The following is a 12,356-nucleotide window of genomic DNA, read 5'->3' as shown; positions in this document are numbered from 1 at the left end:
AATTTAGCCAGTGTGAAAAATTTTTTGAAAAAAGTCAGTGAGCCAAGTTCATTTTTAAGAAGTGTTCTTCATGCATAAATAGACATTCTTCTGCTCTTTAGCAGAGTGGAAATCAGTCTTGTAGCTGTGAGCATAGAGAGCTGTGTAAGCTGAAATCATGGCTCAGATATGAATCACTGCAATTCCCTGTCCTTCAGAACTTGCTATACCTCTAAGGAAAAAGGGAGGGGAGGTGAGGGGGGAATTACCTGTTCAGAACTTGGATCATCATGTGTGCTATGGGATTATTTTATTACCATAATGCTTTTAGCTTCAGGTGTTCTCTGTGCATAAAAATGGCTGATGAAATTATTGGTTTGGTAATTGACTTTTTGCAGCAAATAGGTCTGCATGTACCTTTCAACACAGTTTGTTGTTCCAAACAAGTATTTATGATTTTAGAGGTTGAGTTTAGATCTTAACATTAGGTCTATTGAGTGAAGATACTTTTCAAATAAAATGTTTTCTTCATGTTCAAAGGAACAACAGGGACCTCTTAGCCAAAGTGAAGACACAGCAAAGAAAAGTTTGGTTTTAGCAGAAACTGTTAAACAAAACACCTCTTCACCAGAACAGGAGTTTATTGAGGATGAGATGGAAACACTTCAGAGTGAACACAAAGAAAGATTGGAAGACAGACTTGAAAATGTCAAGCAAAAGAAGGAAAACATTTCCAGTGAAGCCCTTAAGTTAAAAGATGAGTTTGGTAATGAAATCCAAAAGGAAGATAAGGCAGATACAATGCTGAAGAGAGAGACACAGATCACTTCTGATACTCAAATCTCTGCAGAGACCCCCACAGCAGTGGAACTGAAGGAGCCTTTGGAATTCAGTGATGTGAGTTTATTTGTTGACAGTAACAACAATGGAAAGCTGGCTAAAGAGACATCTCAAATGTCGTCTGTGTATTGGCACCCTTAATTTCACTGAAGTTAAGCCTCCTGTAAATACAAGTGTATAAATCAAAGAAGTGGAAGGAACTCTCATAACTTTTAATAGCAAGTCTGTAACAAGCCAATAACATATTTAAAACAGCAGTTTACCTTTTAAATACAATTCCATTTAAATGCATGCCACTTTCTCTTGCCACTTAATAGAGCGGGTATCCTCAGACAGGACACAAAGAGAAGTTGTAGACATGGGAAAATTGCAGATGAGCCTCTCTGCCTTAAGAGCTTTGAGAGCTTCTCTTAAACTAGAGAGACTTGTTTAGAACTGCAGCACAGTGTTTGTCCTGTTTGAATCTCTGAATGGTAAAAATGATTCTCTCTGAAAACAATGTTAAAATACAATGTTTATGGTAACACAAACAGATTTTCTTTTCTGTCACTTCTCTTAGGGTCAAGATGTAAATGGAAATATGTCTGAGAAAGAGAGGCAGAATGCTCCAGTTTTGAAGGAAAACAGTGTAGTGTCAGACAGCCCATTACAGGATATCCATCACAGCAAGGACAGATTGGGGCAGGCTGTTCAGGTACCTGACAAATGTGTTTTAATATAAGTCTGTGTATGTGTGAAATTGATATGTAATCCCTTCAAATTTCTTGGCTTATGGAGGCATGTTTTCCTTATCTGATGAAAGGAATCATAAATTATATTTTCTCCAAATCATCCTCTCAGCCTTGCTCATGTGAAGAGTGCAAGAGATCAAAGTGATGGTCTCTGCAAGCCCCCAGGGCTTGGGCCCACTTTGTCCATAATGCAGAATCTACCTGTGATTTCATAAAATCCATCAAAAAACAGTTTGGGTTGGAAAGGGTGCTCAAGTTCATGTAGTTCCAACACCCTGCCATGGGCAGAGACACCTTCCACTAGACCAGGTTGCTCAAAGCCCCATCCAGCCTGGGTTTGGACACTCCCAGGAATGAGGAATTAGAGAGGTTTCATCACTGCAGGTAATGAGAGGTCACTAACCTGGAACTGCTGATTTTTATGGGACCTCAGGACATTGACACTGTAAATGAACTTGTAAAAATGTAAATGCAAATGTGTGCAAAGCTAAGGGAATGATTTGGAGTACTCCCTCATTAACCTGACCATGGAGAGATGACCACCAAAATATCACAGTGGGAACTGTCCATACTGGGATTTCTGGGGAAGATGCAAAATAAATAGTTACCAAATGTGTCTAATCACAAACTTCTAGAACCATGTTAACAATTAAGTGAGCATTTATTTCTGTTTGCCCTGTCCTGAAACTGTATCAGAGTGGGTAAGATCCCACTCTGGGATGGCAAACTGTTCTAAGCAGGGGCTTCCAGCTCTCTGGGTTTGGGTTACCTCAGCATTTTCCATCATTCATTAAGCTAAACTGAAGATGGAGTGTAGACAGATTGTGGAGTGGGAAGTTTCTTAGCAAATTTTTTACTGTGACTTTCACTGGTTGTAAACATTTTGCATTTCTCAAATCAGGAGGAGGCTGATAAGGAGAACCCAGATATGGACAGAGCTGACAGGTTCCAGGAGGATGTTCTGGACAGTGCAGTTCTGGATGGTGACGCAGAACTGGAAAGACATCAGGATGGTGTTGGTATTGAAGGTGATGAATCTAGGAAAAAAGCCCATCCAGCACAGGTAACTGGACATGAAATTACACTAGAGGAGTTGAATTTGGGGGCGTTCAGTTGCTGTGGGGGTGATACTACTAAGAAATGAGTGAGAAATGCCTCAAGTTTACACTGAGCTACTTCAGTCTAATGTGATACTTAGTATGTGGTAACTCACTCAATTCTTTCCTGTACATTCAAAAGTAGTGTAGAGGGAGGTTTTTTTCTTTAGTGGTTGGCTGAGGATCATTCCAAGGGATATTGCATTCCAGGTCGCCTGGATGTATTATGAAATCTGGTGACCATTTTGCTTGAATACTGTTGTTGTGCTTGACTTGCTTTCCAGATTTCTTATTTACATGTTTACTTTGGATGTGTGAGGCTGCATTTGAGATGCTGTGCCCTGTGTGGAGCACCCTGGTACAAGGGGAATTTTGACACCCAGAGCAGTGTTTTAGGAGCTGGAGCCAGAATGAGTGGGAAGAGGCCAAGTTCCTGTTGGAGATGAAAGGGCTGACAGGGCTGTTGTTGCTGTCATCCCCTCCCTAAAGAGGGGAGGTGTTATAGAGCCAGACTCTTCTCAGAATTTCAATTTTAGCAAATTCTGAAACCTCCATCCAGCAAATCTCCAGATTATCCACAGGACTATCCTGCCTGAGTTTCTAAACAGACACACTCTGTGTGCAGTACAACTCCTCAGGAAAAAGCTAAACCTTTAAAAAATACATTCAAGACTGTGTCCAAAAGCACATAACTCAAGGTCCCTGCTTAGAATAATGAAATATGAACAGTGTAGGTCAGAACACTTGGCAATTTATTCTAAAAATTTATAACAAAATTACAGCACTGCTTCTTATAAGTGGTTTCCTTTGCAATAACCTTGCTCACAGTAAATTATGAGGTGTAATTATGGTTTTCCTCATCTACCTATAATTATGGGCTTCATAACTTTCTCATCTCAAGCACTGTAATTACTACTTGGCAGGTTTGATTAGAGCTTTTTGATTACTGGTTGCTTTTGTTTTTCTTACACCAAAAGGAGGAACCTGGTGATGTTGAGAATCAATCATATAGAGAAGATGAGGGGCAGGTTCAAGAGAAGCTGTGCCAGAAGGGTCAAGTCCTGGAATCTGCAGCAGCTGAGAAGGATGGTCTGGGATTGAATCCCCCAGCTCCTGCACATGAGGTAACCCACAGCCTGTTATTTCAAGTGAAATGTGCCAGTTGTTCAATTTTTTGTTCCCACCTGGCCTTCAGCTGAAGTTGTTTTAAAAGAGACAAGTACTCACATCAAAATCAAGACCATTGCATATAGATCTTATTTATGTCTGTGATAGTTTTGAGCTTCATCCAAAGTGCTTGCCACATCATAATTTTCTGTGGCTCTGTTCCAAAGAGAGTTCACCCTAGTTTTTAGAGCCATCATAATCAGTCTTTATGATATTTAGAGTTTCTCTTCAAACTGTTAAGCAGCACAAACTTCATTTCATGTTATTACAGTCAGCTCTGATAGCTTTGCCATTGTAAGGAAGGCAGATCAGAGAACTGAAATCCAAGGGTGATCCAGCATAAGAAAATAAATGAAATAAAGTAGAGAAAGGAGAAGGGATTCAAGTTGAATTAATGGCAAGTTACATTACTGAATGACTTTACCAAGTCTGCTCTTCTTTAAGAGTAAAGGAATTACATCACAAGTGCCCTGTGACTGTTGGACACCACATTCTTAATTTGAAGGTAGGGCTAAATCTAATCTTCCTTATAGGCAAGTCCACAGCCGACCTGTCCATGGCCAGGTCTTGCCTGGGACTTGCAGATCTGCAAAATCTCCCAAGGGTCTTGGGACTTTGAAGAAGTCCCTGCTGGCTGGAAGCTGGCAGTGTTATTTCTATTTACAAAAAGGGTGTGAGGGAAGATCCAGTAAGTTACAGACTTGTTAGACTAACCTCAGTTCCTGGGAAAGTTATGGAGGTCATGCTGGGTACTACTGAAAAGCATTTAAGGACCAGTGCAATCATCATAGAATCATTTAGGTAGAGAAAGACTTCAAAGACCATCAAGTCCAACCATTAACCCAGCACCAAGCTCACCACTAAACCATGTCCCCAAGTGCCACAGGGACATGTCTTTTAAATCCAAGGATGGAGACCCACCACTGCCCTGGGCAGCCTGTTCCAGTGCCTGACCACCCTTTCAGTGAAGGTATCTTTCCTAAAATCCAGTCTAAACCTCCACTGGCACAGCTTGAGGCCATTTCTTGTCTCCTGTCACTTGTTACCTGGGAGCAGAGACCAACCCCACTCGGCTACAGCATCCTGTCAGGGAGCTGTAAAGAGTGATGAGGTCTCCTCTGAGCCTCCTCTTCTCCAGGCTAAACAACCCCAGACTTGTGCTCCAGACCCTTCCCCAGCTCCACTGCCCTTCTCTGGACACACTCCAGCACCTCCAGGTCTTTCATGCAGTGAGGGGCCTGAAACTGGACACAGAATTTGAGTGCAGCCTCCCCTGGCTGTATCCATGGAGGCAGTGTGCAATGAGAACATCACACAAACAAGCAAAACAAGTACACAGCAAGGTTTTTCTAAAAGTCAGGACACTTCTCTGTGTCTTTTGATGTGTTGATATTTCAATCTGGTGAAGTGGATTTCCTCCTTTCTGTGTGATAGCTTAGCTGAGTTTTAATGCTTACTTCAGTTCTATGGCACTCCAAAGTCTCTTGAGATTAAATCTTATGTCTGAATTGATACAACTATTATGGTTATGTACACAGAGAAATTGAAAAGTTCTCCAACTGACTACTTCATGAGTGGCCTCTTCAGTTTTGACTGAAAATAACCAAGAGTTCAAATGAAGAGAACTATTCTTCTCTGAGAATGTGTACTATGTGCTGTATCTTTCCCACACTTGAAAGCAGATATATTTTATATGACCCATGAAGGGACAGATGACAGTGACAGCTTACAGTGATAACTGGCTGTTTCTAGTAAAACAGTGTCCAAAGTAGTAATACGTGAAGTTTATCAGACAAGAATCTTTTTACTGTTGCTGATTTTAGATGTCAGCACCATGGAGAAGTTCACACTGCAGTAATAGCTGTGTATTTGTATGCATTCACTCATATAAATTTTATACATGGAACAGATCATCAAATAGGTATGGGATCATCACAGACAGGTACTCGGAGAAGGGAAATGCAGAAAAAATTGTAAGGGATCATCATGTGATCCAGCTAGCCTGTGACCTTTCATTTCTGATGCTGTCTGCAATAGCTGAAGGTGATGTTAAAGCTGGCCCCAGCCCAAGTGACTTGTCCCTCTGTCATGGGAATCCCAGGCAGTGCCAGGGACTGGCTCTGGAGCCTCCTGATCCCTCCCCACCCTGACTGAGACACGACTCCCTACTGCTCTCATCTTACCCCAGATTTTGGCTAGCACTTGTGCCAGTGGCAGCCATGGCTTTGTGTCACAGCCAGGCTGCTTCATGCATGAGCTGAAGAGGTGTCCTGGTGAAGGACGCAGCAGTGTTGTCAGGGCAGGTGCTGAGCAGAAGGAATGTGGGTGTGAGGAGAGGATAAAGTTCCATGAAATGTAAGGAACAGAAGGAGAAGACAAAACAGACCTGTGAATTTATCAGGAGCAGAGGTGGGTGCAGGGAGGATGTCAGAGTTTCACTAGAAATGATGGGCAGAGATTTCAAAGCCACCTGAGCAGTGCTGACACGCGGGGGTGACTGCAGGGATGGGGGACAGTGATGGAGTTTCCACTTTCTGGGTCCTGATTGATCCACAGAGCCTATGGGAGAAGCCACAGCAGGATTTAACAACCCCAGCATGGCTTAAACACGTGAAGCAAAGTGCTGCAGTCAGAAAACTTATTGGTTTAGACCTTTCAGCAATAAGAATCTTGTTTTGTGTTGTAGGACACAGGTGCAGAAGTGGTTGTCCAGAAGGAACTATTTCCTGCAGTGCAAGTAAACAATGAATATTTTGAAGAGGAACAAAAGGTCAATGAGCTGAAAAATGAAGTGGCTGAACTGGATATGGTGCTTATAAATGAACAACTAAAAGAGCTGGAGGTATGGAAACTGCAAAGCCATTCCTCATTTTTAATGTAGTGGTACACTTGCAGAATTGTGATTCACTTGGGCAAACCAAAGCTGTTGCCCACAGCCTCATCTGAGTTTTAACTGCACAGTCAGTCAGTTTGTCTGCAGACACCATGCCTTGCTGCATGTCCATGTAAATCCCATAGTTTTTACTGCTCTTCCAGAGTGCAGTGGTACACACAGGATTGCTTCCATGATGTGCTCCCTTGCTTGTGGATGAGCAGGAACATGTTTGTAGATGAATCAGTATTTAGCTGTATTTTGTGTTGAAAGCTGAGAGTCTTTAAGATCATCCTTTAATCCCTTCTCTCTCTGTGGTGGGCTTGATTGTAGAATTTAAAAACTGAGCTGGAAACGTGGAAAGCAAAGTCTCTGTGCCACGGTGAAGGAGCAATTCCCAATGGAACAGGATCAAACAGAGCAGAGCTGCAAAGCACAGAGCCCTGCTGGGACAGGCTGCTCCAGGAACTGGAAGCTGTTAAGGCAGTGAAGCAACAACAGTGCTGTTTAATTAATGAATACCAGAAAAGTCTTTCTGCTGCACAGTCCTCCATGAAAAATTTGTCAACAGAAAAAGATAACATAAAAATGTAAGTACAGTGGAGGGGTTTGGTTAAGAGGTTGCACAACAAATATGGTTCTACACTGAATTTTGTGACATGCTTCAGTAATGCTCAGACAAGAGTATGGAGTTATATATATATATACTTCAAGAGAACTCTTAGAGGTTTGTAAGTTTGTGAACAGACTTAAGCAGAAGAATTTCTGGTGGCTCTCTGCTATCCTTAAACAGCATCTACTCTCTTTATTCTTCAGGCAAAACAAAGTAGTTGCTGGGCTAAAAACTTATAAAAATCCATCTTAAAATATATATATTTTTTAATGTGGCAGATGTGAAACACTCATTTTTCTTTAGGGACTCGTTAATTCTAGTTTTTTTATTTTAAATGCAACATCTCTTCATTCTGAAAACTAACCTTACTTGATAGCATAAATTCCACGGCAGTAAGTAAAGTCTACATTAACAACTCAGAGGTAACCAATGCACAAAAAATATTTACTGTGTTTTGTGAATTAGTCTTCAAAATACAGAACTAGTTTGTCATGGTAATGTACCAAAATAATTTGAAAACATTTAAAGCTTATGAAATTGTTAATTTACAGCAAAGAGATTTAAAAAAACATAATAAAAATCTATCTGCTAAATGTATTTTAGGTAGGCATTTTAAAATACTCCTGGAAATAGAAGGATAAGTAGATTCATTTGGAAGAGTTTACCTTGCATGAATGGAAATTTCTCAGTTTTTTTATAACCAAGTTTTATCTTAATTTTCAACCAGAAATTATATAAAATGTTAATTCACTTAGAGACGATGTTACACTCTTGCTGGTTTTTAAAATGAGGGCTACATTCTAGATTAGTAGACACTGCAATTTTAGAGAATATACAGTAGAACATATCTTTTTTGCACAGATATCTATGAATAGTGAATGCTCTACAGATAAGCAAGAAATAATGATACTGTGCAAGGGTGGTTAGGGAACTCCTAAGAGAACATTGAGAGATATGTGTGGTTAAGTGAATAAAGTTAGTGAATTGTGCTCTAAACAGTGAAATTTGTTTTTAAAGTCTCTGTATAAGGAAAATTCATTCTTTTTAAACACTACTCATGTTTTTGCCAGGGGTCCTATGAACAACACAGTTCTTCTGGAGAAAATTAAGGCATGCATAGAGTCCTTACGGAAAGAAAGAGATGTCTTAAACCAGCTGCAAAGCCAGCAAGAAGTTTTATCTCAGCATTTGACATGCATGGATAAAGTGTTGACAGAGAGCCAAATGAGGCAGCTGGAGCACTGGTGGCAGCACATGGAACAGGCAGTGCAAAAGAAACATGATCAGGTTGTGGCAGAAATTGATGAATTTAACCTGCTTATGAACAAAGCACGGGATATCCAGAGGCTGATACAGGAACAGTATTTGCAAGCAGAGTTACATTCCTCAGCTGCAGGAAAAGCCAAAGACCCTCTCATTTGGACCACAGAACTACAGGACATTAAACATGGCCTTTCTCTATTAAAAAGGAGGATTGAGCTGCAGATGAAAAGAATTTGGAGTGATCAAGAGAAGGTGGCTTTGGAGAGCTCTATACAGGATTTGCAGAGCAAACTGGAAGCGTTATCAGCACAACAAACTCCTCAAGAGGATATCCAGACCACTGGTCCTGCTCTCATGAAACATGAAATGATGAAGAGGCTGAAAGAAAATATCTCCTGGGTCAAAGACTCACTGTCCCACCTTGATCAGAAAGCAGCACTTTTCCCCAGTGATGTCAAATCACAGATCAGAAATTGTCAGCTTATGAACACAGACATCCTGAGCAGAGAGCCTGTGATTCTATCCCTGGATTATGGGCTCCAGCACATCCTTCCCAGCTTGGAGCCAGAGGAGGGCTCTGATATGACCTTCCTTTTGCAAACATTGAAGAATTCATACAAGGCTCTTGTTTTAAAATCTGCTCAAAGATTGCAGCACTTGGAGCTCCAGCTGGAGGAGAGGCAAAGGCTCACTGCAGAAATAGACAAAGTTCACTCTCAGCTTTGCAAAGCTGAGCTGATGGCCAGGCTTGACCCAAACCAAAACAGCAGCTGCTCAGAGCTGGTGAGCCAGCAAGGCATTCTGAAGGAGATGCTAAAGGACATACAGGAAATAGAAGAGCTTATCTCATCCCACTGTAAGGAGAGTCAGGTCACAGCTGGGCAGCTGAGCCTGTCTGAACAACTCTTCTTGATTGATCAGTTAAGGAGTCTGAAGAACAGAGCAAGGAAGACACAGAGGCAAATTCAAAGTAAACTTCATGAAGTAGAACAAAAGACAGCTGTCTCCAGAGAGTTTGCTGAAGGAATTGCTTCCTTGCAGCAGGATCTTGATGACCTGCAGGATGGTGAAATGAACCTGAAAGATGGTGAATTAGTAGGTGCCAAGCAGGGGCTGAAGGACAAATGCAAAGCACTGAAAGAAAAAGTGTTAGCTTTTCAGTCAGGTTTGTCACAAGTAATGAAGTACAAGGAAATATTTGAATGTGTAGGTCTGAAGTGGGACTCACTGCAGCTGGATGAATTGCAAACTAAATTTTCTAAAATTAAAAACAGAATTAAAGAGAAAATAATACACTTGGAAAATATTGTTAGGGAATGGGATAAGATTCAAGGATTGTTAGATGAGATCCAGACTGTGACATCCACTGTAAGAAAAGAAGCTAATATCCTAAATGATAGCTCCAGCTCTTCTCCTGCTGAGAATGTCATATCTGCACAGATTCTATTGCAGGCAGTTCAACAAATCTTGTTCTTAACCCAGGAGGCAGCAAATCAAATAAACAAAAATGAGGTGTTTGATTCATCATTCAAAGAATCTAAGAGGAAAGAAATAAAGAGCCTGGAGAAAAATGTTGAAGAATTAAAGCAGTTTCTTCAAAACTTGGTCTCTGGGCTACAGAGTGTAAACAAGGAAGGTAGCCAGGATGAAGCAGAAAATATATTCCACATCATAAGGCATATTCAATTAGAACTCCAGCAGCCACTTGTGATAGACATAAATACAATGCAGGATGAAAAGCTGCGATGGGAAGCAATTCAGAATATGATGGAAGGGAAGTTTTCTGCTCTTAAATGTATAATGGAAAAAGAGAGGGAAAAACAAGAAGAGAAATCTCCTGCTGCTGCTACAGAATTAGAGCCACTGCAAGGCTGTGAAGCACAGCTGAAGGCAGACATTGCTGCCCGTGTTGTAAGTATATTCAATGAAAGTGAAACATTGACATATGCCTTTCCCCAAGAATTAGATTAGGTGTCTGTGACTGTGGCATTTTTGTTTCCATGACTCACATCCTAATTTATTCTAACACCTGAACTGGCCTGTGGTCATCTCCACGTTGGTGGATAGGATGGGAATCATGACTGAAACTAAGGATGCAAAGAAAGTTGTGTTCACTTTGATTATAATCAATCAGTGGGGATTAGCACAAGAAGAGAATGGTAAAGAGGAAGAAGGCTGTGTTGAAATATTCAGCTGAAGAGAGACTGGGTGCAGTCATCTTGAGAGGTAACATTTTCAATAGTGAGAATGATAAAAAATCCAAGCGCCTTGTTTCTACTGTAAAGAGAACCTTTAGCAGCTGGGAGTGACCAAGAGGATTAAAGCACAGGTCAGGCCAATATGAACATAATTCCTGGAATGGTGAACATAATTCCTGTTCTGAGGGCAATAAACACATGGGTTACAGCACTGCTCTGTGACTGCACAAGTAACAAATGTGTTTGCCACATGCCCTCCCTCACCTCCTCAGGCAGTTGGTCTCAAAGACAGCCAAGTGTAAAATTTTAAGACCATGTGGTGATCCAGAGGAGCATTGTTTTATTGTTCCTTTCTGTTTTTAATGCTTTCAGAACGCTCTGGAGGAGGCATGCAGGGCTGGTGAGCTTTACACCAAGGCCCTTCAGAGGGCTGCCAGGTTCCTGGAGGACTGTGAAGCTCCAGCCCAGGATGCTGCAGATGCAGCAGAGCTCTGTGGCTCAGGGGAGATCTGTCAGACTCCACACTGGAAAGAGGAAGAGTTCAACTCTGCAAAGGCTGACTTAGAAAACCTGCACTCCAAGCTGAAAAACCTAGTGAAGCCAGAAGACCAAGCATGTCTGGAAAATGCTGTAGGAGAACTGGTGGAAAGGAGTTTGGCATTAAGGAAGAAGGCTCAAAGAAAGGAAGCTGATGAGCAGAGGTGGGTTTAAGAGATCTCCATAGATCTTGTCCCTTATTGTGAGAAACTTGACCAAAAATAAATCCAGTGTTGTTTCTGCTCTGATAGAAATTCAGGTAGTCGGAAATTCCAGCAGCAGAAAGGGTAAGCCTTCCTTGTTGTTCTCAGGTGTGGTTGTTAAGGAAGGAAAATTGCCAGACAAAAGCCACATTGCTACTAATTTACAGTGCAGTCACTTCTTGTGTATTCCAAAATGTGGGGCTTGAATGGGAGTCTTAGAGTGCCAAAATCAGAACAAAGCACATTTCTAGTCTGTAGAGCAGTGCTGGTGGAAGTCAGAATAGTTTTCTGAGGGTCCCTAATTCATGTCTTCCATAGGCTTTTCTGATAGCTTGGGAGGGTAAAACCCAAACAAGTCACTGGCTGTGGTTTCCTTTCTTCAGGTACAGAAGAAATCTGGAGGGCCTTCAGATACATGCAGAGAAAAAGTATGGGGGAGAGAGTAAAGGATTTTTAAACTGCTTGATCATGTTCCAGTGATCAGTACCTCAGATATCAAACCTGAAGTGTTTGCCAAATGCTAACTGAGTATAACTTGGAAACAGTCAGGACTAGAAGTTCAAAAGGCTTTTTTAAAACTTTTATTCTGTTGGGCATTGTGGTTGGAGAGAGGAACAACAACAACAAATTTTAATTGATCCATTCATTGTTTCATGCAGGTATTTTGAAAAACACAAAAGCTACACAGAAACCAAAGATAAAGTGTGTGATAATCTTAAGAAACTGGAAAAGATGCTTAGACAGTGTTTGTCTAAGATTCCAGTGTCTTATAAAGAAGCTTTGGAGCATTTGGAAGACAGCAAGGTAAGAAAGGCTCTGAAGAAGTCGAAAAGCTCATGCAAAACTGATACAGCTA

General features: G+C 41.2%; 1 protein-coding gene across 1 annotated transcript in view; it reads left to right on the top strand.

Moving 5' to 3' along the window:
• The window catches only part of SYNE2 (spectrin repeat containing nuclear envelope protein 2), a 158,590-nt gene that overhangs the window by 50,488 nt on the left and 95,746 nt on the right, over window positions 1-12,356 (top strand). Inside the window, exons 43-51 of the mRNA XM_054286717.1 lie at window positions 520-876; window positions 1,379-1,513; window positions 2,452-2,613; window positions 3,625-3,771; window positions 6,501-6,656; window positions 7,020-7,276; window positions 8,370-10,473; window positions 11,133-11,461; window positions 12,160-12,304. Coding sequence (XP_054142692.1) covers window positions 520-876; window positions 1,379-1,513; window positions 2,452-2,613; window positions 3,625-3,771; window positions 6,501-6,656; window positions 7,020-7,276; window positions 8,370-10,473; window positions 11,133-11,461; window positions 12,160-12,304 — 3,792 coding nt within the window. The remainder of the gene's footprint in view (window positions 1-519; window positions 877-1,378; window positions 1,514-2,451; window positions 2,614-3,624; window positions 3,772-6,500; window positions 6,657-7,019; window positions 7,277-8,369; window positions 10,474-11,132; window positions 11,462-12,159; window positions 12,305-12,356) is intronic.

This window comes from Melozone crissalis, unplaced genomic scaffold, assembly GCF_028551555.1.
Source record: "Melozone crissalis strain CALT ecotype California unplaced genomic scaffold, PUWL_Pcris_2 ptg000056l_1, whole genome shotgun sequence".
NCBI lineage: Eukaryota > Metazoa > Chordata > Aves > Passeriformes > Passerellidae > Melozone > Melozone crissalis.
Note: the sequence above shows the minus strand (reverse complement) of the source record. Positions and strands in the feature narration are given on the sequence as shown.